Genomic DNA, 26,660 nt, shown 5'->3' with positions numbered 1-26,660 from the left:
GGACGTTGAACAAAAATTCAATTTAAATTTATTGTTTCTCCAACAGTCTTCACTTTTCGCCTTTTTCGCTGGCTGGTCGAAGCTAGTGCAGATTTATTTATTGGAAACTGCTCCCAGCCTGGAAAACTATCAATTTCTCCACTTTTCCTCGTGAAAAGTGTCTTTTGTTTTTTGGTGGAAGCCGCCCCCAAAATTTGCATACCTCTTGAGGAGGACGGTTTTCTCTGGCTTCAAAATTAGCATAGAATTTTCAGCTGCCGCGCGTCACTTTTGGGAGCGTAAATTTTCGATGGCATCTTTCCCACGGAGGCTCCGCCAAAGTGGCACGTGTTGCCTTTGGTGACAGTTTTGCCCTTCCGCTAGAGACAAGCTTTTCATCGGAAGAAACGAGTTTGCCAAATTCGTCTACGGGGTTGTGGGTTTTCTTATTTTATAAAAAAATCTTTAATCACTAGCGATTTAGTATTGATCTTTCTGATAAAAACAAATTCACAAAATGTCATACAAATTCAACAAACTCAAATAAACTTGCATAAATTCAGAAAACTCACACAAAATCACAAAAATCTCAGAAACTCGCACAAACTCACAAAAACTCCCACAAAATCACACAAACTCACAAAAACTCCCACAAAATCACACAAAACCCCACAAACTCACACAAAATCACACAAACTCACAAAAACTCATACAAAATCATACAAAATCCCACAAACTCACAAAAACTCCCACAAAATCACACAAAACCCCACAAACTCACAAAAACTCCCACAAAATCACACAAAATCACAAAAATTTCATAAACTCACAAAAACTCACACAAAATCACACAAAACCCCACAAACTCACACAAAATCACATAAACTCACAAAACCCCACAAAATCACACAAACTCACAAAAACTCCCACAAAATCACACAAAACCCCACAAACTCACACAAAATCACACAAACTCACAAAAACTCCCACAAAATCACACAAAACCCCACAAACTCACACAAAATCACACAAACTCACAAAAACTTCCACAAACTCACAAAAACTCCCACAAAATCACACAAAACCCCACAAACTCATACAAAATCACCCAAACTCACAAAAACTCCCACAAAATCACACAAAACCCCACAAACTCACAAAAACTCACACAAAATCACACAAACACTCAAAAAAACAGAAAAAACACAAATTTGTTCAGTTTTCGATTCCAATTCTGAGGATAACAGTTTTTCCTTTGTTTAAAACAGTCAAAAGTCACTTCAAAGCAAGTTTGGGGAAGTCCACGAAGGTAGACTACACGGGGAAAACGAGGCCCGACTCACCTGTGACGAGATTAGCATGATGAAACTGGCAGACGGCATCCGCCTCGAACCAGGAAATTTTGTCCCGGAAGTAGCGATAGAACACGGTGAATCCGTCCTGGGGCAGCGTCCAGGTGTTGCTGATGTTTACCTGAGGAAGAACGAGAAGGACAGAGTAAGTGTTTTGTTGCTGCGGTTTATGGCTAAGGCTGGGAGATTAGTCTCTTTGAAGGTTTATGGAAAAGTCGTCAATCATCGGCGGCTTAAGTGTGGGCGTGGGAGGAAGAAATATCAATAAGGAGGGGGTTGCCCCAAGGTTATGGCTTTTTGGCGTTGGAAATATTTTTAGCTCACTAATCCTGAAAGATTCTCGAGGCTTTTCCTTGAAATACGGTCGCTTGGTGTGTTGTTAGGCGAATCGAAGTGTTTTGGACGATTAAATTCATGTTTTTTCTTCGAGCACCATGCCACTCCTTTGATTTTGTAGTGTCTTTAAATTTAGAAGGAGACGCATGGTATTTTTAATAAAATTACGTTAATTCTCTAAAGGAGGTATTAGACCTTTACAAACAAACAAACAATCTAGCCAAGACACAAACCAAAAACGCTTCGCAAACAAACAAACCTATTCGTTTTTTTATTTATTCCAAAAGCATAACGGCTGTAAAATATTTTATGCAAATAAAAAAATATTGTAAAACAAGTATTTTTTGGTTCTCATAGTCTAATATCTTCTTGAGACTTGAATTGTTTTTATTTCCTGTTTTTTTTAATTGGTTTTTGATTTTTATGAAACTTTGTATGTACTTTTTTACAAAAAAATGTTCAAGAATTTGTGTCTTTAGATAAGATTTTCAAATCGATTTGGTGTCTTGGGCAAAGTTATAGGTGAGCAATTCTCTACGAAATCGTTCTTTTTATTTTATTTTAATTTTTGTATTTCTTTAATCCGACTGAAAATTTTTTGGTGCCTTTGGTATGCCCAAAGAAGCCATTTTGCATCATTAGTTTGTACATATAAATTTCCATACAAATTTGGCAGCTGTCCATACAAAAATGATGTATGAAAATTTAAAAATCTGTATCTTTTGAAGGAATTTTTTGATCGATTTGGTGTCTTCGGCAAAATTGTAGGTATGGATATGGACTACACTGATAAACATGATACACGGTAAAAAAAATTTGGTGATTTTTTATTTAACTTTTTGTCACCAAACATGATTTGCAAAAAAACACTATTTTTATTTTATTTTTTTGATATGTTTTAGGGGACATAAAATGCCAACTATTCCGAAAATTTCAGGTTGTGCAAAAAATCTTTGACCGAGTTATTTTCGAATTTTCGAATCAACACTGATTTTTTCAAAAAATCGAAATATTGGTCGCAAAAATTTTTCAACTTCATTTTTCGATGTAAAATCAAATTTGCAATCAAAAAGTACTCTAGTGCAGCGGTTCTCAACCTTTTTCGACCAATTCCCCCCTTGGATTATTTTCAAGACCTTCATTCCCCCCTTCAATTATAAATTTAGTATCAATTCACAAAAATCATAATTTTGGCTTTAATTTATGTAGAAAGATAAAATTTTGCATTACAAAATATTTTTCTACTCTTGCAATAAAAGAACAAATTCTCAAAGATTTGTTTTTACCATTTTTCATAACCTGCTCAAAAAATTCAAACAGCCAACAAATCTTAAAGAAAAATCTCTTACAAAAAACATTAAGATTAGCTCATAACCGAAAAAAACCAGAACTCGAGGAAATTATAAAAAAATGCACTGCTCATGTTTGAAAGAATGTCAATGAATTCTGTATCACAGACATTTAGTACTCCCACTAACATTTACACACAAGATCCTCTGTAATTATTAAGTCAAATGTAATTACAAAAGCCGACTCGGTCCTAACCAGGTCCCAGTACCGAAAAGGACCTAATAAAAATAATTTTATGAAAAAAAAAAAGACATTTAGTACAGCTAATTTTTGCAAACTAGAACAAAAATATTCAAGAATTCTTAATGTTTCAAACAATATGAAAATTCAGAGAAATTTATTTCCCGTTTTATTTTAGACATTTTCAAAAATAAAACCGAACAAAATGTCAAGTAAATTCACATATTTCACAAGCAATTTTAAAATAATTATAAGCATTAAACTTTGATAAAAGTGCCCTAAAATTGTTTTAGTTTTCAGCAAAAACGTTCAAAACAAAGAATTTCTATTGCATCCTCATTCCCCCCCAAGAATGGCCAAATTCCCCCTCAGGGGGGAATTCCTCACCGGTTGAGAAACACTGCTCTAGTGAAATTTTCATAAAGTGCACCGTTTTAAAGTTAAATCCATTTTTAGGTGACTTTTTTAAAAAAAGTCACAGTTTTTCAATTTTTAAAATTAGTGCACTTGTTTGCCCACTTTTGAAAAAAATATTTTTGCCCACTTTTGAAAAAAAATTTTTTTTTGAAAAGCTGAGAAAATTTTCTATATTTTGCTTTTTTGAACTTTGTTGATACGACCTTTAGTTGCTGAGATATTGCCATGCAAGTGTTTAAAAACAGGAAAATTGATGTTTTCTAAGTCTCACCCAAACAACCCACCATTTTCTAATATCGATATCTCAGCAACTAATGATCCGATTTACAATGTTAAAATATGAAACATTTGTGAAATTTTCCGATCTTTTCGAAAAAAAAAACATTTTCAAAAATTTTAAATCAAGACTAACATTTCAAAAAATCCAAACATTCAATATTACGCCCTTCTAAAATGTTAAAAATAGTGTTTTTTTGCAAATCAAGTTTTAGTGACAAAAAGTTAAATTAAAAATCACCAAATTTTTTTTTATCGTGTATTATTTTTTTTCAGTGTAGTCCATATCCATACCTACAACTTTGCCGAAGACACCAAATCGATCAAAAAATTCCTTCAAAAGATACTGATTTTTGAATTTTCACACATCATTTTTGTATGGGCAGCTGCCAAATTTGTATGTAAAATTATATGGACTAACTAATGATGCAAAATGGCTTCTTTGGGCATACCGAAGGCAACAAAAAAGTTCCAGTCGGATTAAAAAATACAAAAAAAATCGAATGACCGAAATCTGAGAGAACTGCTCAGGTATTGATTATGACTTCTCAAATTTATAAAATCGGGAATAATAATAAGTTAAGTCAATTTTATTAGTTACCGTCAATTTTACACGGAAAATCTTTAAAACTGAGAAAAACGAAAATGTCAATTGTTGCACATTGCTACTAAAAATCGCAAAAAAGGCAAGAAGTACCAACTTCCGCCAATTCCACTTGTAAAAATCATCCATTCTCGAAATAAAATAAAAAACCGAGCGATAAAATTTATGCATTCCCGACGCAAGCCGTCGCCCACAATTTATTTCCGGCAAATGGTTCGCAAATTGCATTTTAAATCGTTACGTCGTCGTCGTCGCTGGGCCAAAACTTTTCAATTTTATTCCCACACTCAAAAGGAAGGACTTGAATCCAAACCCGGCATGGCCTGCTGCTGCCTGCTTTGTTCTAGGTTATGAAAAATTTAAGGTTATGGCAACTTAATTTTTCTCGCAAGCTGCACTTTTCCCAGCAACCGAAGAGGGGTGGGAAAAGTTGAACAGAAAATTGATTGCACCGTCTAAAGTGTTTGACGGAATTGCTTTAAAGTTGGCAACACGTGACTGCCGCGGGAAACAGACTGGCAACACTGCAGCTGCAGCAGCACGCGATATTTCTTCGTCGAGAATCATCAATCAGGCAAGGGTCGACCCCGGGAAACCTTCAAAGGAGCCGCCACCGCTCTGGGGAGATATTATTTATTACACTAAATTGCAATATTTGTTACGGGTTGCTGCGATTGTTTCTTGGTGGAGGAGGGAGTTCGTTTTGGCAGAGGTTGAGCGCAACCATGCGTCTCCATCAATTTTGAAAAGGGTTGCTTCGATTGTGTGGTGCTATAAAATGCAACCAACTCAGGATGGGAAATTTATGGCGCATTTAAAATACACTCTCATTTACATACGAACTGTCAAACATTTAAAATGTATGGCTTTTTTCCCCCCATACATTTATGGCAATAAAATGTACCTCCAAATTCTACCTTCCACCGCGACGACCTGACCTGACAAAAATAAAAACAGTCTCAAACAGAGAGAGAGAGGTCCATTTTGCAAGATATTTTACGACTGTCGGGCAAAACTTGTTGGAGACAATCGCCGCCAGCAAAAGAAAGGTTGTTTCGAGTACGAGATTTCTGAAACCAAGTCGAAAAAGCACTTTGTGTCCGACGATATCCGAAAGGTGAAAAAGGCATCCAAGGAGGCTGGGAGTTTAAGGGTGGAGTCGCATGGCATTCATGAGGACCGTTTCTGTCAATCGATGGACTCGATGGTCGTTGCCAACAGCCAAGAGAGCAATTGGGAGGAAAGATGGATGAAGAGTAGGCTTTGCACGTGCCTTGGCTCGAATCCAGAACAAACGAGGACATCGAAGAATGCCATGCCGAAGATGCAGCAGTGCAGCCGTACAAAGAGGGGGGAGGGAATCCATAATAAAGATGGCGAATCGTCGTCGTCGGTTACATCATTGCTCCAGGAACCTTTACGGCATTACGTGCAGGTCGTGAGCGAGTGGTTTTACCGACCGGAAGTGGAAAAGCGTGTCTCCATGTCGTCTGCTCGAGCCCGATATATTTCCATTGATACACCGTTGTCCAGAAGTGCTTAAGGGGGGTCACTATAAATGTGCTCTTGGCACAAATGTGGCACACAAACTCACACAATGTCGTTTTGATCAGTTCAGTTCATGGGGAACTGTAGTCCTGTGTGTGTGACACACACACACTCACACTGTAGGTACTCACTCTTTAGAAACCGGTACCCCGAGAACGTTATAAAAGGGGATGAAAAGAGCATATATCGAAAATATTTACTGTCCATTAAAATGATTGCATTTTTTTTACTTCTAAGTCAGTCTCCGGCTTTACGGTTGGGAATTTTGATGGACACGGAAAAAAAACAACTGAGGTGATGTCATTTTTTTAAGATTAATTTTTTTCGATTTTTTCATAATAAATTCTCTCAATTTTGTCAAATTCTGAGTTTTTGTTTTTATTTTATCTATTAAAATAGATCTATTAAATCAACATCATTGGTTTCTTCATACAAGTATCGACAAAAACGATTTTTTTAGTAAAAAGTACTGAAATCAAGTTAAGAAAAAAATTACCCTTAGTTTTAGCCATTTAAGAGTTTATTTCAGGCAAAAATAATGGAGTTCATATTCATTAGAGTGATCTGTTTTGCAAAAAGTTTCACGGATCGTTTTGAACATTGAACAATCATAGTAGGCATCTTTGGCAGTCATAATAGGATGCTATTTTCAAACTTTTAAAATTAACCGTAACTTTTTAAAGAGCTCACGACACTATTTTTACCGCTTTGAAATGTTATGCTTGATTTTTCTCAATTTATTATTTTGGAACAATAAGGCTGGTATAAATTTTATTGAAAGTTTTTGTCTCCCCCCCTTCAATGTTGGCCCGAAAAATCAGGGGGCAAAAAATATTTTTTAATCCACTTCAAAATTTTAATGGAAATTAAAATACAATCGGCTGAAATCAATTTCTTATGAATTTTTGAAAATTTTCGATGTTTAAGTTTTTTTTTCGCTAATTTTTTTGTTTTCGTCAAATCTTTCATTTTTTGAAAATTAATGATTGCAAAACAACCGAACTAATGTAAAATGCATTTTAAAACACTTTTTTCATGCAAATGCTGAAACTATGGCTTGTTATTTCAATATTTAAATTTTTGTATTTTATTTCCCCCCCTCCCCCTCGACACCGGCCTGAGCCGAGGGACAGAAACTCTGAAAAATATTTGCATCGGCCTAAATATCAGCAACTATTGGTTCGAACTTAAAATATATACAGCAATTCCCCACGAAAACAGCATGATTCGAAAAAAAAAGAGACCCGTATTTTTTTTTGTTTGGCCATTAGGGTGGTCCAAAAAATTGCAATTTTCGTCGATTTTCGCAAAAACCACTTTTTTCAAAAAATCATATCTCCGCGCCATTTTATCCAATTTTAGCTGTCCTAAACGCAAAAGAAAGGAGATTAGTTTGGCTATTTGGGAAAAATAGTAAGAAGTTTCAAAAATCTAGCTTAACATTTGAAAAGGTCGTATGAAAACATAAAATGCTGTTTTGAAGGTCTCGGGACCAAAGAGCCTATGTATGAAAACATGTTTATCGGATTCCTCGGAAAATTTCACATAACATATCAAAAAATGGTGAAGTTATGTTTTCGATACTCTGAGATACAATTTTTTGAAAATAAAAACTGGGATTTTCGACGCGCCACGCGCAAAAATGGGAAAATGACGAAAACGGGAAAAAATCGACTTTTTTCACTTAAACTGCGATAACTTGAAAATTTCAGCGATGACCTATACATGTTAGGGTACTAAAAGTTGCGTATTTCAATTAAAAAATAATTGGTACCATTACATGTATAGGTCATCGCTGAAATTTTCATGTTATCGCAGTTTAAGTAAAAAAAGACGATTTTTCCCCTTTTCGTCATTTTCCCATTTTTGCGCGTGGCGCGTCGAAAAACCCAGTTTTTATTTTCAAAAAATCGTATCTCAGAGTATTGAAAACATAACTTCACCATTTTTTGATATGATATGTAAAATTTTCCGAGGAATCAGGTAAAAATATTTTTAGACATAGGCTCTTTGGTCCCGAGAGCTTCAAAACAGCATTTTTAGTTTTCATACGACCTTTTCAAATGTTAAGCTTGACTTTTGAAACTTCCTACTATTTTTCCCAAATAGCCAAACTAATCTCCTTTCTTTTGCGTTTAGGACAGCTAAAATTGGATAAAATGGCGCGGAGATATGATTTTTTTTAAAAAGTGGTTTTTGCGAAAATCGACGAAAATTGCCATTTTTTGGACCACCCTAACACGGCGTAGGTCACCCTAATGGCCAAACAAAAAAATACGGGTCTAATTATTTCGGCCAAGGAACCCCCAGAAAAATTTTGAGCCCGATCGGAGAACTTTTTTTTTCAAATCATGCTGTTTTCTTGGGGAATTGCTGTATATATATTTATACTTTACCTGAAATTAACCCTTGAATGGCACTAATTTTTGGTATCGTGCGTAGCTTTTCGAAAAGGGCTCAAGGCACATTTTTTAACGTTTTTAAATGCAATGTTTAAGTTTTCTCAATTTGAATTTTTATAATAATAAATCTAAGCAACATTTTGTTAGAACTAAAAAAATATTTATTTTTTAATTTGCCTTAAATTTTCCCTAAATTTCATTAATTTGTATTTTATTGAAACATATTTTGAACAGTCATGGTTTAAAAAAATAACTCAGTGAAAAACAAATTGTCCATAATCTTATTTTGCTCAAAGCTTCCTGCTTGGTCCCCTAAAATATGTAAAACATATAAAAGAATATTTATTTTTGCAATAAAAGTTCAAAAGTTGTCTGTTTTTCCCTTAAAAATATCAAAAAATTTGAATAAAATTTTTGTTTTGTGAAAAATTGCATTAACAATTTATTATTTTTTCAAAGAGTGTAATTTTTTTCTTGGTTGAACTAATTAGATCCTACAACTTTGTTGAAAACACCAAATCGAGCAGAAAATCCCTTCCCGAGATAAAGATTTTCTAATATTGTCATAGGGAAGCCCTCTCTCAAAGTTTCATCTAAATCAAAAAATGTAATTTCATGAAATCGGTCGATTTTGGAGAGATTTCTCAATAGTAAAAATCGATCACAATTTAGGAATTCTGCATTTTTTTTTCAATCGGGTTTTTGAAAAAATATAATAAAATTGTTATGTTTGCTGGTAGCATTGATTAAAATTCATTAATTACTATTGCCGATAAAATAATCGATGAAATTATCGTTTTCTTCAACAAACTTGGTGCATTTATCATAACTTTACACAAAATAATCGATTTCAAATTCCATTTTAAATGGCCAAATTTGTCTGGACATTGTAAACTTCTAAAGAAAAATGGATTATTAGGGCGCAAGCAGGATTTCAGCTTAAAATTGCAAAAAAAATCTTTCCAAGAATCGATAAATAATCTGGAAAAATCCAACAGACGAAAATCATGAACAAGGGTAAGTTATGTAGGATTTGAATTTAATTCAAAAGTTTGCAGAATTCAGATAGTTGATTTTTTGGCCTCAAAAAGGTTCAATTTGAATTTTCATTTAAATAATTATTTAATATTTTTGTCGATTTTTTACTAAAATCGTTCATTGTTGTTCGTAGCTGGCAAAAACTGAAAAAATCTGTCAAAATCTGTCATAATCTGGCGTAGATAATGACTAATCTTTATTCAATAACCAGTAACCTTCATCTGATAAGCTGGCAACCCTGGACAAGATGGAAAAGGTGGAAAATGAATTAAATAAATGAAAATTCGAATTACAAAAACTAACAGAAATGCTTTTTTTATTGAATAAAAATAAATAAAAATGTATTGGAAAATAAAAAAAATCAAAATAGCATTCTCAGTGTGTCCAAATGTGATGCAATTTCGCTCGAACAGGTTTCAGTTGCATCGTCGTCGAGGTCGACGCTGGCCATTGCGCATTATTCCAGCCAGAGTTTACACCGAGATCCACATGTGTGTGGTGCTTTTTATGGACGGTTCTGTTGAAATGGTCCAAATTTGATGGGATGGAAAGTACTGCTCAGCAGAGCCACTCACCCCCGTTATTGGAAAGCTTTTGAGTGGAAACGACCAAGATGGTTTGCCTTTTTCATTGAGAGTGTATTTTGGAGAGTTTAGTTTGTTGTCGCTGAGAGGAGCTACTTTGTGCTGATTGGATGAGTTGCGGATTGAATTGAGTTTTTTTTTGTGGGTTAGTGTGGTTTGCCGAGCAATTTAAATCAAAAGTCTTTCATTTCTCAATTAAATTTAAATAAAAATCTCACTCCCATACGAAACGAATCGAAAGCAACCCCCTTTTGTGTCATCCCCTACTCAATCTAGTAGTCCTAGGCTCCTCGAAAAGTTCGAATTCGTTCGACTCCATTCACTGGCACCGAGGCGTAAATGTGTGAAAAAGTTCATGTAGCGTGTAATTGAAAATTTAATTCTACACATTCTACACCTGGGTTTTGGGCACGCTCCTCAGCAAAGTAAACTGTAAACATTGTGAAATGTCAAATTTGACAAACAAAAGTTGTTTTTTTTTTCTCTCAGTGCAGCTCATCCTGCGTCACCTCATAGCCTACTGCGGTAGATTCGGTTCAACACGAAATCGGTCGGCGTCCTTCCGGAAAGCGCCAAACAGAAGAAGAAAAGCTCGCCGCATGCTATGGGTTGTGTCTGAGATTTCCCAGGCCTACTACTGCGGGTGGTGCGTTTTGTGTGTGCAAAGAAAAGTCCGTGACGACGACGACGGAACGGGGTACAAGTTTAACTGTGTTGCGGCTTTTCGATAGAGTGGTGGTGAGGTTTCTGAAGGGGGTCAAGTTGGACGATTTATTGTCGTTGTGGTTACACTGGAGGGTGGTGTGAAGTGTTTTGTGGGGTTGTGGTTTGCTGGAATTTTCCAATTTCCTTCAAGGGAGTAAACTTTTGGACAGTTGAAAAAAGAGCTGGTAATTGTTTTGTCTTTCTATTAAATTTCAAGGCGAGATTCTCGATATCGTAAATCTTCCTGAGGGATTTCAACAGCTGCCTACTAAGATTCTGACACCTGTCAGATATAATTTCCGGGATCTGCAGTACATCAATAAACCCCAACCACAATTGCATCTCCCAACTCGACGTGCTGGAAACGGCAGGTTCTGACATACGAGTAGCAACGTTTCCGGAGGGCATCTTCCCTGCCAGAACCTGCTCCATCTCAGTCATAAACGAGTCGAGTGGCACATCCGCAGTAACACGGCTTCCGGCAATTTGTTAGACCACACCCACCGCTCAGCCCGGCTCCCACTCTGCGCTGCAGTCGATGAAAGTTCCCTGCCGGCGAAGTTTATATGAGGCACTATGCAAACATTCCTGAAGGGCGGATAACATTTTCCAATTTGCATCACCACTGGATGTGCTTTTGCATTACGTCACTCTCTCTCTCTCTCTCTCTCTCTCTCTCTCTCTCTCTCTCTCTCTCTCTCTCTCTCTCGCACACACAAACTTGCAAACAAACATCACCAGCACAAGGGAATACACGGTGCATTGCAAGTTTGTACGATACGCCCTAGCCCATTAAGTGAATTTTGCTAAAATATAAATTAATTAAATTACTATCGTGTCATGTATCTGAGAACCGGTGTTGCGATAACTCTTGATGGCGCCTTGTTGTGCAACAGCAAAGTGCTCTCACCGTCGTCTCTTTCCCAGGGACCTGATTTGCATACACTTACAGCAGGGGTGAGAACTAGTGCAGTTGCCCAGCCTGCTTGGACCAGGTTCTACGCCCCGTAGATTAGAAAGGTTAGGCCCTTTTGCGAAAATACCACCTGGCTAATGGACCAGCTGTAGATGTTTTGTGTATTCAAGCGGAATAAACAATTGCTCATTTGGAATGCAAATCGCTAAGGTGTGGGAATCGTTAAAAATGTCAAGCAGGTTGGTTTTATAGCAGTCGCCATTATGGCAAAATGTCGAACCGCGCGTAAGTGATCCTGGCATGTTAATTCAATGAAAGCTTTCAATTTGTTTCCAAAAATACGAACCAAAATGGCGACGCCACACGAATCACGGCTTGCTGCGCAACAATAAGTTCCATTATGAATATTAACACTCGGGCTAAGCTACCCTACCTGTCCCTTCCCCTCCTCAGAAAAAATGGAAAAATAATGAAGTGAAAGCAGAGCGCCACCTTTTCGACCAAAATAAAAGCTCTTATTTTTTTTTCTCCACCTTCGTAATGTGACACCTGCTGCGAAAGCCTATGTTTTCCCTTTGTTCCCCTATCCATAAAAATAAGAAGAAGAAGCAAAAGGTTGTTTGTTTGTGTTTGGCGGTGTCATGGCCTACTCCATCCCCTTGTACTCTGTTCTTTGTGATGGTTTTTTCACATTGGCAAAAAATTCCTTGCGTTGCCTGGGCAGTGGCGAGAAATGAAATAGAGTGTCTATTAACGGGGATGGATGTCACCTTTCATTGTTATGAAGTGTAGATTTACCATTTATGCAATTTTGTCAAAATTGTCAAAATTGTCAAAATTGTCAAAATTGTCAAAATTGTCAAAATTGTCAAAATTGTCAAGATTGTCAAAATTGTCAAAATTGTCAAAATTGTCAAAATTGTCAAAATTGTCAAAATTGTCAAAATTGTCAAAATTGTCAAATTTTGTCAATTTTTATTTTTCATCCATTTTGTCAATTTTGTCAATTTTGTCAATTTTGACAATTTTGACAATTTTGACAATTTTGTCAATTTTGACAATTTTGACAATTTTGACAATTTTGACAATTTTGACAATTTTGACAATTTTGACAATTTTGACAATTTTGACAATTTTGACAATTTTGACAATTTTGACAATTTTGACAATTTTGTCAATTTTGTCAATTTTGTCAATTTTGTCAATTTTGTCAATTTTGTCAATTTTGTCAATTTTGTCAATTTTGTCAATTTTGTCAATTTTGTCAATTTTGTCAATTTTGTCAATTTTGACATTTTGACAATTTTGACAATTTTGACAATTTTGACAATTTTGACAATTTTGACAATTTTGACAATTTTGTCAATTTTGTCAATTTTGTCAATTTTGTCAATTTTGTCAATTTTGTCAATTTTGTCAATTTTGTCAATTTTGTCAATTTTGTCAATTTTGTCAATTTTGTCAATTTTGTCAATTTTGTCAATTTTGTCAATTTTGTCAATTTTGTCAATTTTGTCAATTTTGTCAATTTTGTCAATTTTGTCAATTTTGTCAATTTTGTCAATTTTGTCAATTTTGTCAATTTTGACAATTTTGTCAATTTTGTCAATTTTGTCAATTTTGTCAATTTTGTCAATTTTGTCAATTTTGTCAATTTTGTCAATTTTGTCAATTTTGTCAATTTTGTCAATTTTGTCAATTTTGTCAATTTTGTCAATTTTGTCAATTTTGTCAATTTTGTCAATTTTGTCAATTTGGTCAATTTTGTCAATTTTGTCAATTTTGTCAATTTTGTCAATTTTGTCAATTTTGTCAATTTTGTCAATTTTGTCAATTTTGTCAATTTTGTCAATTTTGTCAATTTTGTCAATTTTGTCAATTTTGTCAATTTTGTCAATTTTGTCAATTTTGACAATTTTGTCAATTTTGTCAATTTTGTCAATTTTGTCAATTTTGTCAATTTTGTCAATTTTGTCAATTTTGACAATTTTGTCAATTTTGTCAATTTTGTCAATTTTGTCAATTTTGTCAATTTTGTCAATTTTGTCAATTTTGTCAATTTTGTCAATTTTGTCAATTTTGTCAATTTTGTCAATTTTGTCAATTTTGTCAATTTTGTCAATTTTGTCAATTTTGTCAATTTTGTCAATTTGGTCAATTTTGTCAATTTTGTCAATTTTGTCAATTTTGTCAATTTTGTCAATTTTGTCAATTTTGTCAATTTTGTCAATTTTGTCAATTTTGTCAATTTTGTCAATTTTGTCAATTTTGTCAATTTTGTCAATTTTGACAATTTTGACAATTTTGACAATTTTGACAATTTTGACAATTTTGTCAATTTTGTCAATTTTGTCAATTTTGTCAATTTTGTCAATTTTGTCAATTTTGTCAATTTTGTCAATTTTGTCAATTTTGTCAATTTTGTCAATTTTGTCAGTTTTGTCAATTTTGTCAATTTTGTCAATTTTGTCAATTTTGTCAATTTTGTCAATTTTGTCAATTTTGTCAATTTTATTTATTTTTACATTTTTGGCAATGTTGACATTTTTGGCAATGTTGGCAATGTTGAAAATTTTGACAATTTTGTCAATTTTGTCAATTTTGTCAATTTTGTCAATTTTGTCAATTTTGTCAGTTTTGTCAATTTTGTCAATTTTGTCAATTTTGTCAATTTTGTCAATTTTGTCAATTTTGTCAATTTTGTTAATTTTGTCAATTTTGTCAATTTTGTCAATTTTGTCAATTTTGTCAATTTTGTCAATTTTGTCAATTTTGTCAATTTTGTCAATTTTGTCAATTTTGTCAATTTTGTCAATTTTGTCAATTTTGTCAATTTTGTCAATTTTGTCAATTTTGTCAATTTTGTCAATTTTGTCAATTTTGTCAATTTTGTCAATTTTGTCAATTTTGTCAATTTTGTCAATTTTGTCAATTTTGTCAATTTTGTCAATTTTGACAATTTTGACAATTTTGACAATTTTGACAATTTTGACAATTTTGACAATTTTGACAATTTTGACAATTTTGACAATTTTGACAATTTTGACAATTTTGACAATTTTGACAATTTTGACAATTTTGACAATTTTGACAATTTTGACAATTTTGACAATTTTGACAATTTTGACAATTTTGACAAGATTTTAGTATTTTAGTATTTTAGTATTTTAGTATTTAAGTATTTAAGTATTTTAGTATTTTAGTATTTTAGTATTTTAGAATTTTAGTATTTTAGTATTTTAGTATTTTAGTATTTTAGTATTTTAGTATTTTAGTATTTTAGTATTTTAGTATTTTAGTATTTTAGTATTTTAGTATTTTAGTATTTTAGTATTTTAGTATTTTAGTATTTTAGTATTTTAGTATTTTAGTATTTTAGTATTTTAGTATTTTAGTATTTTAGTATTTTAGTTTTTTAGTATTTTAGTATTTTAGTATTTTAGTATTTTAGTATTTTAGTTTTCCGTGTATTACTTTAACAAATTTCCAAGTTGGAAATTCCATCCAATCGCACTGTTTGCCATAAAAACAGCATCATCTCTTTGAAGCAGCTTACTTGGATCCCCAAAAGGATTACACACCTGAGAGCTCAACCAGGTAGCGGTTTTGGCGCTGGTTCGTCTACAAACCGCACCGCAGTAAGCCATGGATGCATACAGTATTTGCGGTGCGCGGGACTTTGCAATTCGCATTTTCTTTTCGAAAGAACTCACTTGGATCGTTTTCAGCGTTTGCCATAAAATGGTGCGGGTAAAATTGGATTTCTAGGGCGGATCGATTCTACGCCATCAGCGCGAGCACGCTAGAGAGCGTGGGGGGGGGGGGGGGTGGAAGATTATATCAAACGATTACTTTCAATTTCTGATCTTTTTGCTGATGCTACGGAGTTTTATAAGCTTTTTTCGCTTTTTTTTGTGGAGATATGAAAAGCAATAACCCTTTTTTCCGCTTGGAAGGACGAGAAGGTGAGCTCCGAAACGTAGCAGAAGTGCAAAGATCGTTGAATATTGGATCCATTTCCTTGAACGACGTCAAAAAAGGGAAATATAGTCAGTGCGGGATATCAACGTAGCTTCAATAAGAAGGGAAAGTCTGCTGTTTCGACAATCTGGTTAAACAAAATTGGCGGTGATGATTTCACCGGAAATTTAACTCAAGCGTCTTCTTGGAAAATGAAAAGCTTTATGAAAGCGCGCGCGGGGCATTTAATCAGACCAACTTTTGTTCAACAATTTGGAAACTACAAATTTCACCCCCCGAAGACAGCTTCCGACAGAGCGCCGGGGTCTCATTTAGCTAGGGGAAAACACCGGAGCCAACACCAATTTTCCGCTCCGTTTAGCGCCGCCGCCCACAAAACAATTGTAAACTACTCGACACTCGGCTGCCAACACTGGACTCCAGCGTCGTAGTAGGCGAAGAACTTTTGAAATGCGAGGGGGTTTCCGAAATTCGCCTACTTTGTTACACCGGCTCTCCCGGAAGTCATTGTGCGAACAAGCTGCCCGTCATGGTGGTGGCCGCCTTCTTGGATGCGCATCAAGACTGCAGAAGATGTCATGACCTGCTCGGATGAGGAGTGTGCTACTTTGGCTTGTCTACCGACTGTCTCGGTGCAAAGACAAACAATGGAGTAACGGAGAGTACCGCGCGCTGAGTCACACTGTCTGCCGCCGGAAGGTCGGAGTCTTTGGAACGTTTCTTGGCAAACGACAGAGCAGAGCTTATTCTTGAGTTTGTTGCACAAATTTGGTCGTCCGTGGTCCGAGGCGCAGAAGGACGCGCTATCGGAAAGTGACAGTTTTGCGTGCCATAATAGGGTTGACTGCCGCCGTCGCTATCGATAAACTTTGTTTTGACAGTTTGGCTCTCGAAATTCCTTCTGTGAACAAAAGGACCAATGTTTCGGACCCAATGAATGTCCCGAGAACCGGCAAATATTTGCCATAACAATACGAGAACGTCTCGACAAGTTGTGCATTATTATCCGGCCTTTGGTGTGGGACCGGATTCCGGCGCGGCGTGTGCCGTAGGAAGTCTCGTGCTGACAAAGACAGAGTGTGCTCGGAATCCGGACAAAAGCTCATAATGTTCCGGGGCGTAAGATAAATGTGGCACGTGGAAGGGGAATTTGCCTAGGGTTCGAGCAATCTTATCGTGCAGGGTTGGGAGGAAAACTGACAACAGGGGTGTGTATAAATTTCAATTTGAATTATATCTGTTGAAGTGTGTGGGTTTGTTGGTGTCTTCTCCAGGAGCACCAATGAATACAAGTATAACAAATTGAGGTCGGAGTTCGCACTGAAACTTCCGGACTAATTGCTACGTTTTGATTTATTCCGAGAAAAGGTTGTGCTGAGTCTGCTTCATTCATCTTGATTACCAGGCTTACCATAAAGCTTGCCATAAAAAAAGAACACACTGCATATTTCCATCTCCTTTGCGTGATTGATCGACCCAGAACATGTGTCGATTACTCCACATACAAAATGTTATCAAAGATTTCCTCAAGCTCATGCTAATGAGTTCTGGTATCATCACTAAGCCAACATGACACACAGATATTCATCAGTTGTGAAAGGTACTCATCTTCCGGGAGTCGCACACAGGTTGTCATATTGTGATTGATGGCCGCTCCATGTTGCGTTGCCACCTGTTCGTGTACTACCTTCATCATTCATAACACACACACAGACACAGAGAGAAAGACAGGACGATGACACAGGGATCCAAGTAGGCGCCCTCTGCTCTGGGACATCCGCAAAGTAGGCCAGCAATTTATTTACTCATTCATCCCAGTTTTACACACTCACACACCGAGGCCTACTACGTTGTGCGGTGTAATCGTTTCGGTTTGTACGGTAAATGTTTACTGTACAAATTGGCCCAAAAAAAGGGTTGACCAATTAGGGCGAATTAACCATTACGCGCCGAGCGCAACAGATTTCAAGTTTTGCCACATTCGGCCTACTACGCGCAAAAACCATTAGAAAGAAATAGAACACCTTTTCAGCCTTGAATTAATGATTTTCCTCTCCCACTTCAGCTCGCAGCGCTCCTTGGCATATTGCATCATTAAAAGATCATTTATAAAATTTTACACCCACTTCAGTGTTGCCAGAGCTCTTGGCTGCCGCTGCTGCTGAGCCAAGCTACTTGGGACGAAACGGTGAGCAACGCTTCGTTTTTCCTTCTCGTCGTCGAGGTGGACGGATTTAAACTGTTTTTGAGAGGGTGGCAGGGTTGTATTTTTTTTTAATTTATCGATTTTGATATATTTTTTTATTTTGTCATTTTTATATTTTTTGTCAGTTTTGTCAATTTTGTCAATTTTGTAAATTTTGTCAATTTTGTAAATTTTGTCAATTTTGTCAATTTTGTAAATTTTGTCAATTTTGTCAATTTTGTCAATTTTGTCAATTTTGTCAATTTTGTCAATTTTGTCAATTTTGTAAATTTTGTAAATTTTGTCAATTTTGTCAATTTTGTCAATTTTGTCAATTTTGTCAATTTTGTCAATTTTGTCAATTTTGTCAATTTTGTAAATTTTGTAAATTTTGTAAATTTTGTAAATTTTGTAAATTTTGTAAATTTTGTAAATTTTGTAAATTTTGTAAATTTTGTCAATTTTGTCAATTTTGTCAATTTTGTCAATTTTGTCAATTTTGTCAATTTTGTCAATTTTGTCAATTTTGTCAATTTTGTCAATTTTGTCAATTTTGTCAATTTTGTCAATTTTGTCAATTTTGTCAATTTTGTCAATTTTGTCAATTTTGTCAATTTTGTCAATTTTGTCAATTTTGTTAATTTTGTAAATTTTGTAAATTTTGTCAATTTTGTCAATTTTGTCAATTTTGTCAATTTTGTCAATTTTGTCAATTTTGTCAATTTTGTCAATTTTGTCAATTTTGTCAATTTTGTCAATTTTGTCAATTTATATTTTAGTTTTTAGTTTTGTTTTTTAGTATTTTAGTATTTAAGTATTTTAGTATTTTAGTATTTTAGTATTTTAGTATTTTAGTATTTTAGTATTTTAGTATTTTAGTATTTTAGTATTTTAGTATTTTAGTATTTTAGTATTTTAGTATCTTAGTATTTTAGTATTTTAGTATTTTAGTATTTTAGTATTTTAGTATTTTAGTATTTTAGTATTTTAGTATTTTAGTATTTTAGTATTTTATTATTTTAGTATTTTAGTATTTTAGTATTTTAGTATTTTAGTATTTTAGTATTTTAGTATTTTAGTATTTTAGTATTTTAGTATTTTAGTATTTTAGTATTTTAGTATTTTAGTATTTTAGTATTTTAGTATTTTAGTATTTTAGTATTTTAGTATTTTAGTATTTTAGTATTTTAGTATTTTAGTATTTTAGTATTTTAGTATTTTAGTATTTTAGTTTTTTAGTATTTTAGTATTTTAGTATTTTAGTATTTTAGTATTTTAGTATTTTAGTATTTTAGTATTTTAGTATTTTAGTATTTTATTATTTTAGTATTTTAGTATTTTAGTATTTTAGTATTTTAGTATTTTAGTATTTTAGTATTTTAGTATTTTAGTATTTTAGTATTTTAGTATTTTAGTATTTTAGTATTTTAGTATTTTAGTATTTTAGTTATTTTAGTATTTTAGTTATTTTAGTATTTTAGTATTTTAGTATTTTAGTATTTTAGTATTTTAGTATTTTAGTATTTTAGTATTTTAGTATTTTAGTATTTTAGTATTTTAGTATTTTAGTATTTTAGTATTTTAGTATTTTAGTTTTTTAGTATTTTAGTATTTTAGTATTTTAGTATTTTAGTATTTTAGTATTTTAGTATTTTAGTATTTTATTATTTTAGTATTTTAGTATTTTAGTATTTTAGTATTTTAGTATTTTAGTATTTTAGTATTTTAGTTTTTTAGTATTTTAGTATTTTAGTATTTTAGTATTTTAGTGTTTTAATTTTTTAAGTATTTTAGGATTTCTATTTCAACCCTGCCAAGCCCTCTTTAACACTGAATAGCCTCTCATATCTGATCCTCCTGGAGCACTTGCACAGCACACCGGCACGACGGCCGACTTTCCAGAAAAAGGAGGCCAGAACATGATAGGGATAGGGCCCATAAGATGAGATAATTACTCTTTCCCCTTCCCCTTCCACAGTTTTAAAAGCTCCTCTCTGGAATGTTTCAAAAATGTTTCCACTAGTTCCACTCTCGTTTCCTGGAGATCTCCATTCCTTTTTCCTACGTTTTGTGCGACATCACGTTCCAGACCTTTGCGCCAAGTCCCGCATTCCGCTCTGCCTCTTAAAGTTTTTTTTTTTTTTGCAGGCCGCTATTTACCTATTTTAAAATATGTTTGCGACAACGATATTTTTCTCGTTTGTGGAGTGGGGAAAACACTCGAGTTTTTCTCTACTCGCTAAAGGGTGGGAACTAGACCACGTGTGGTAAGCCCTCTTAACAATTGCCATTTGTAGATTGTTGCGGGGCACGTTCCGTAAGTAAACGGGGTCATAAAAGTGTCCGAAATTGTGTGGTTTGAAAGAAGGAAAAACTGCGCGGCAATCAAAAGTGAAAAAATTAAAGAAACGTGACCAGTAAATTATGAATAACTCAATTTGGCGAGGCGCGGCCGCGGTCGACCTCCTCCTAGCAGGCCATGAATCATGGAGGGCGAAAATTGCTTTCCGTAGGTCCGTAATGGGTTTCACGGGCACTTTGACTTGCCCCTAGCAAGCCATGACTGCGCGATTTTTTGATGAGCTTAAATTTTCGAGGAGGGTGCATTTTATATTTTATTTCCCGGAAAGTTAAAGCCAACGAGGGATTTTTGTTCGCGTTCGGAAAAAACTGCGCTCAACCAAGTGAAACTCATCAAATTTCCTGATAACACGAGCTGATCCCAGCAAGCCGTACAATTCCGTCGTAGCCTGCTTTGTCCGGAAAGCTCTCGTATCTCGAACAGGCTCAATCACGAGAACGACACGGCACGGTATTTGTGTACGTTCCACATGGATGGCAGCGAGCGAGCGAACGAACGAGGTTGATTAATTCAGTTGTGATTGCGTCGATGATTGCGTAGCCCTTCAGAAACCGGCATCAGGTGAAAACTCCCACCCACGACCTGCCACGTGGAAAAGGCGCAGAAAGGAAAACAAGTTTCGACATGGCACGCTTGGATTACTGCGCCGAGAACCAACAATACACACTCGGGGCAAAAACATTTCTTGTCTTACCCCTCCCTTCGGAAACGGAACGGTGACGATTCGTTAAGGGGGGTGAGGTTAAACACGTCTCCGACTTCGTTTGACGGAGACGAATATAAACAAGTCAATTGGGACCGTTTGTCGGGGAGGGGAAAATTCAATATTCACCACCTTAATCAAAGTGTGCCTTGGAAGGCAAGGCCAACTTGACGAGTGAAATTGTCTTGATCTCTGCGATTGAAGATTACGTCGTAATGGGGAGCATTTCTGAAGGGCATTATCATTTCGTATTTCTTCAAACTTTTTTGAACCGCTGCGAATGACTTAAGCTCTGAAACTGACACAATCGTTAGCGTCAGCCGTCACTTGCACTCCAGCCAAGAGAGAGAGAGAGGTCAAGAGCCAAAATTGGTCCAATTTATATTACATCAGAGCCGTTTGGCTGAACCGAAAAAAGCTCCACCGGGAGATCGTCCAAGACAAAAGGCGGCGCTCCCTACAGGAAAATACACACAGTAATGCCTGCAGCTGACACTTTTGGCATATTTCATCGGACAGCTTCCTTTATTTTTTATTTTCCAGAGACTTCAACGCAGATTTTAACTGAAAGCGAAAAAAATATTGAAAGAAAAGCTCCGCTCGTGAAAATGGATACTTTTTTTGCGTTCCTTTTTCTCGGCGCGACGTGAAAGAAAAATCGTTTTTTCCCTACTTCTTAGCTGTGGCCAACTCGCCGAACCGTAAGATAAGATGAATGACGGCGGCGTGGCGAACGAGGTCATCATTCGCCCGGCGTCTTCCGTTCCGTGGACGCTGGCAAAAAAAGCCTTCAAATGAACGTGCGAAAATATCACGTTTCTCAGCGGAATCTTAAAGTAGGATACAAAGTGCAATGATGTTCGTTCAGTTTGTTGGTGATGTCTTGTTTAAGATTTTTTGACATATTCTTCATTCGTCATATTGGTCGCCATCTTGGATTTCACGTTAATGCATTCTAGTAGACAATTTCACTTTGGTTGCCAGCACAAGATGAGAGCTCAACCGCTTAACGAATGTCTCTTGCACATGCTTTAGCTTTTCACGTGAAAAATAATCTCGAAACATGTTATCAAAAAGCAAGCGCTGTCAAGAAGACAAACGTTCAAGTCACTTGACGTTTCACCTATTCTTGTCAAATCTGCAAGCACTCGGTCGATAATAGAAATTGCGTCGACTTCAGTGGAATCTCGTCTGACGAGAATAGACTTTGGAAATATTTTTGTAAAATGCTTATAAAAGGAATAGGAATATTCTTTTTTCAACAGCTAAATTCAACAGAAATGTTTACAAAAAGCTGCTCTGATGGTTGGTGTACTTGGTTTAAGTATAATTTCAAGGAATACCTCGATTTATCGAGCATCATTTAGGCACCTTCACTGATTTTTTTCTTTTTTGACAAAGGACTTTGTCTTAAAGCTCTATCTGCGGTGTCAATGCAAAATTTTTCGAAAATGTAGCGTTACCGTCGCATGCCCTCGGCGTGACATTTTGTTTCTGTTGCGTGGATGCCGTGCCAACTATTTAAGCTAAAAGTTAGCCTCTGGAGGATTTAGTGTCCATCAGACTTTCATCAAAAATAATTTTATAAAAAAAAAAAAAAAAAAAAAAAAAAAAAAAAAAAAAAAAAAAAAAAAAAAAAAAGACTTTCATCAAAGACGGACCTTACGTTGGGAATTTTATTGCTCACACACACACGCACACGTTGAAAGAAAAAGGTGGTGCAATATGGGTATCAAAATTCATGGTTTTTGATACTGGTAATGAAAACGGCCATTTTGACAGGATTGGCCACAACCGGAGTGGCCATTGCCCCGTGGAAGGTTCTCCCGGGAGGAAATTTACGGAACCATACAAATTGGGGCAATATGGGTATCAAAATTCATGGTTTTTGATACTGGTAATGAAAATGGCCATTTTGACAGGATTGGCCACACCCGGAGTTTTCCGAACCATACTTGTTTTGGAAATATTTTCGTTTTTTGGCAATTTATTTCCACAGAGGTGCCAATTATTGAAAACATTAAATTAGAATTAATTATTTATGATTAAATAAATTGGCAAAGATTTAAAAAATATAAATAAAAATGGATTTACTTTTAAGAGTTTTGTACAAAGTTCTTTGTCATATTGGTCATGTAGAACATAAGCACCTGCACCTTTTTTTATTAATAATTAGGCCGTTGCAAATATTTTTTGAAGTTTATGTCCCTCGGCTCTGATCAAAGTCGAGGGGGGTGCAAAAAAATTTAAATCAACATTTGGATGAAAAAAGTGTTTTAAAATGCATTTTACAGGCGTACAGTTGCTTTCCAATCATTAGTTTTAAAAATATCGAGGTATTGACGGAATTTTTTTCGCAAAAAAAAATGTTTCGTGGGACTGTAGATTAATATTTCATGAAAATTTAAAATGTTTCCAAAGGAGTTCATAAACGCGGGAAAATACATTTTAACTGGTTTTCAGTTGATTAAACTTTAATTTTCATTAAAATTTTGAAGAAAAAAAATTGTTTTGCCCCCTGATTATTAAGGCCAACTTTGAAGGGGGCGGGCTTATCATAAATGACAAACTATTGAGAAATATTTGGTACAGTCCAGACTCGATGATCCGAAGTTTCGATGGTATTAGTTTTTTGTTTTCTTACTTTTAACATCAAAATCGAGTTCTGTGACCACATTTTGATCAAATTTGAATGGTTGATTGCCAATTAAAATAAAAAATGCATTTTTTCAATATTTCATCGCCGCCATTTTGGCCGCCATCTTAGATTTAAAAATTCTAAATCACTTTAGAAAAGTTTAGGGGTCATAGTAAAGCTTCACAATCAAAAATAAGACAAAGAAAAAAAAATCGTGATTCACTTACCCGAAGTGAAATTTTGTCAAGGTCTTCGGATAATCGAGTCTGAACTGTATTTATGATATTTTTAAATAATGTTGTTTCCTGTCGTGCAAAAAAAGTCAAAACGCATTTGATATAAAATTCATTGAGGGTACACATTAACCAAGGAAGTTGTTGTCTTTTTATTCTAAAATTGTTGAGCTTACGGACCCAACTCTAAAATAATTGGATTATAAAAATTGTCAAAATTTGTTGTAAATTTTTATGGAAATAAAAGCTAAGAGGATGAATAATAAATTATATCAAAAGATCCCGTAGTTTTGAAGATATCAACTTTTTTGTAACAAAAATCTGATTGCAAAAGCTCTGGTTGATGTGCACCGTTAAATGAATAAAATAAAAAAATCTTATCATTCTAGTTCGACCTCCGTGTACGCACGAGTGCAAGCAGCAGTCAAGTGCTCAGTGCTCCATCGTTTTTTCGAAATTTTTCGCCGTAATTTACCGTGATTAGCCGCGAGTTTGCTCCACCAGCATGCCAAGGGCCGGCCGTGGCCGTGGCAGTTCGAGTGCGGCCTCGAAAAACCCGCGAAGTTCGTCTACCGGCCGTGTGCAAAAAGGTAAACAAACCAACGCCGCGTCGTCCGCCATCGCGCCGGGGAGTGTGTGCGCCAAAGGATTCGACCCGAAATTATTACACGCTAATTACCGCGTCCAGGATCGCAGCCCTATTAGGCTCCGTTCAGCTACTTCCGGCAATCCGTCGACCGATGGCGCTTCAACATCCGCCAACATTCCCACCAGTAACAAGTTCGCGAGACTGAGTGACGAGGAAAGCAACAACAACAACACCGACGGTAGCACTACCGACGACGACGACGACGATGGTTGTGCACGGAAGAAAGTGATTTCGCCAAAAAAAGTAATTACTCCAAAGGAACGACGACCACCACCAATTTTCGTTTTGGACACGTTGGCGGACGATGTTGACGAGCAGTTGGAAGGCCTCGTGTACTGCCTCAAAATAGGTAAATCGTCAGTGCAAGTGTTCACGTTTGACCAAAAGAACTTCGACCTGGTTGTGGAGAAATTGAAGCGTAAAAACTTCAAGTTCTACACATTCGACCCCGTGCAGAAGACCGCTGTTAAGATCGTCTTGCAGGGGTACCAAGACCGCCCGACCTCCGTCCTCAAGGAGCACCTCTCGGGTGTCGGAATAACGCCGCGAGACATAAAAGTCCTCTCGCGAAAGACAACAGTCACGGGTACACACACACTGTACCTGTTGTACTTCGACCGCGGCACCGTCAAACTTCAAGACCTGCGGCGGACTAAGGCGTTGGACGGTTTTTGGGTAAACTGGCGGTTTTACACCAAGAACCCGACGGACGTAGCGCAATGCCACCGTTGCCAGAAATTCGGCCACGGCTCGCGGAACTGCAACCTCCGGCCCCGCTGCGTGAAGTGTGGTGATTCACACCTCTCGGAGGCGTGCGCACTGCCACGAAAGGCGGACTTGGGGGAAAACGCAGAACAAACTAAGCCGCGCGTAAAGTGCGCGAACTGCGGCGGTAACCATACCGGCAATTACCGCGGATGCGTCGCGCGGAAGTCCTACCTCGAGGAGCAGGAAAAGAGGAAGAAGAAAGCAGCAGCATCCCACCCTTCTCAACGAAGTACGAGCGCAGCCTTTCCTGCAGCTGGCCAGTGTACGGTTCCAGCGGACAACCCAGCGTTCCCTCCTGGATGGGGGCGGTCGTTTGCAAGCGTGGTCGCTGCCGGTAGCGGCGATGCGACCCAGCAAGTAGTCACCGGGGAAGATCTCTTTACCCTGCCGGAGTTCTTTGCTCTCGCGGGGGAGATGATGACGCGGTTTCGGACCTGCCGTAACAAGGCGGAGCAATTTCTGGCCCTCGGGGAGCTGATGATTAAGCACATCTATAAAGGATAAAAAATTGTGATCTAGTTTTAAGCTTTCTCTATTTCTATCCCTTTTCCCTTGCAATTTTAGTAAGTTTTTTTTCTTATCTTTTTCTTACTTTCGGTAACCCCTTAACTAAAAGCCACAATTGTTCCAAAATGGATTATGATGTAACACACAGCTGAAAGGAACTCCAAAACTCTGTTATGTATTCCAAAAGAACTTATTGTATATTGATAATTCACCAATAAAACCGAATTGAAAAAATTATCATTCTAGTTGAAAATATCCATAATTTTAAATTTATAGCAAATTTTCTGATAATAAAAAAAGAAACTCATAGTTGGTCAAGCTTGATCACGTTATTTTACTGGTAAAAATTCACGTTTTATCGAAACAATCTCTTTTAGGATGATACATCATGAAAAAAAGAATTCATGTTGGTTATAAATTTTATTCTTCATCTGGAAATTCAGTCAAAAATGGTCTGAAAAAATAAATTGTATCGTAACGTTTTCGCAAAATTGCGATTTGTTAGAAAAAATAAAAGCCTAAGGAATTTTTACGACATTTGTGTTATAACTCAAAAGATTACATTTTCAGTTAATCCATCGAAAAATTAGTATTTTGCGCAGGTGTGGCTACCTAATCTAATCTGATCTAATTTAATCTAATCTAATAAAGTCTAATCTAATGTAATCAAATCTGATTTAATATGATCTAGTTTAATCTTTCCTACTTTAATTTTATCGAATCTATTCTAATCTAATCTAATATTTTTTTTAATCTAATCTAATAAAAATCTTTTCTAATTCAATCTAAACTAATCTAATCTAATTCAATCTAATCTAATCTAACACAGACGCAACCATTCCTATGAAAGCGTGCTGAAAGTCTTATGATCAGAATACGCCCCAGTTTTCTTATCAATATTTAAAATTGCAGTATCAGTTATTGAATACATCGAAAAATTAATATTT

The 26,660-nt window shown here is 35.7% G+C and overlaps 1 protein-coding gene across 1 annotated transcript in view; it reads right to left on the bottom strand.

The window, feature by feature from the left end:
* Positions 1 to 26,660, bottom strand: part of LOC120422526 (uncharacterized) — a 153,620-nt gene that overhangs the window by 48,544 nt on the left and 78,416 nt on the right. The window contains exon 2 of the mRNA XM_039585984.2: positions 1,323 to 1,452. Within this exon, the coding sequence (XP_039441918.1) occupies positions 1,323 to 1,452 (130 nt within the window). The remainder of the gene's footprint in view (positions 1 to 1,322; positions 1,453 to 26,660) is intronic.

The sequence above is a fragment of the Culex pipiens genome, chromosome 1, assembly GCF_016801865.2.
Source record: "Culex pipiens pallens isolate TS chromosome 1, TS_CPP_V2, whole genome shotgun sequence".
Lineage (NCBI taxonomy): Eukaryota > Metazoa > Arthropoda > Insecta > Diptera > Culicidae > Culex > Culex pipiens.
This window is presented reverse-complemented; position numbering and strand designations above follow the sequence as displayed.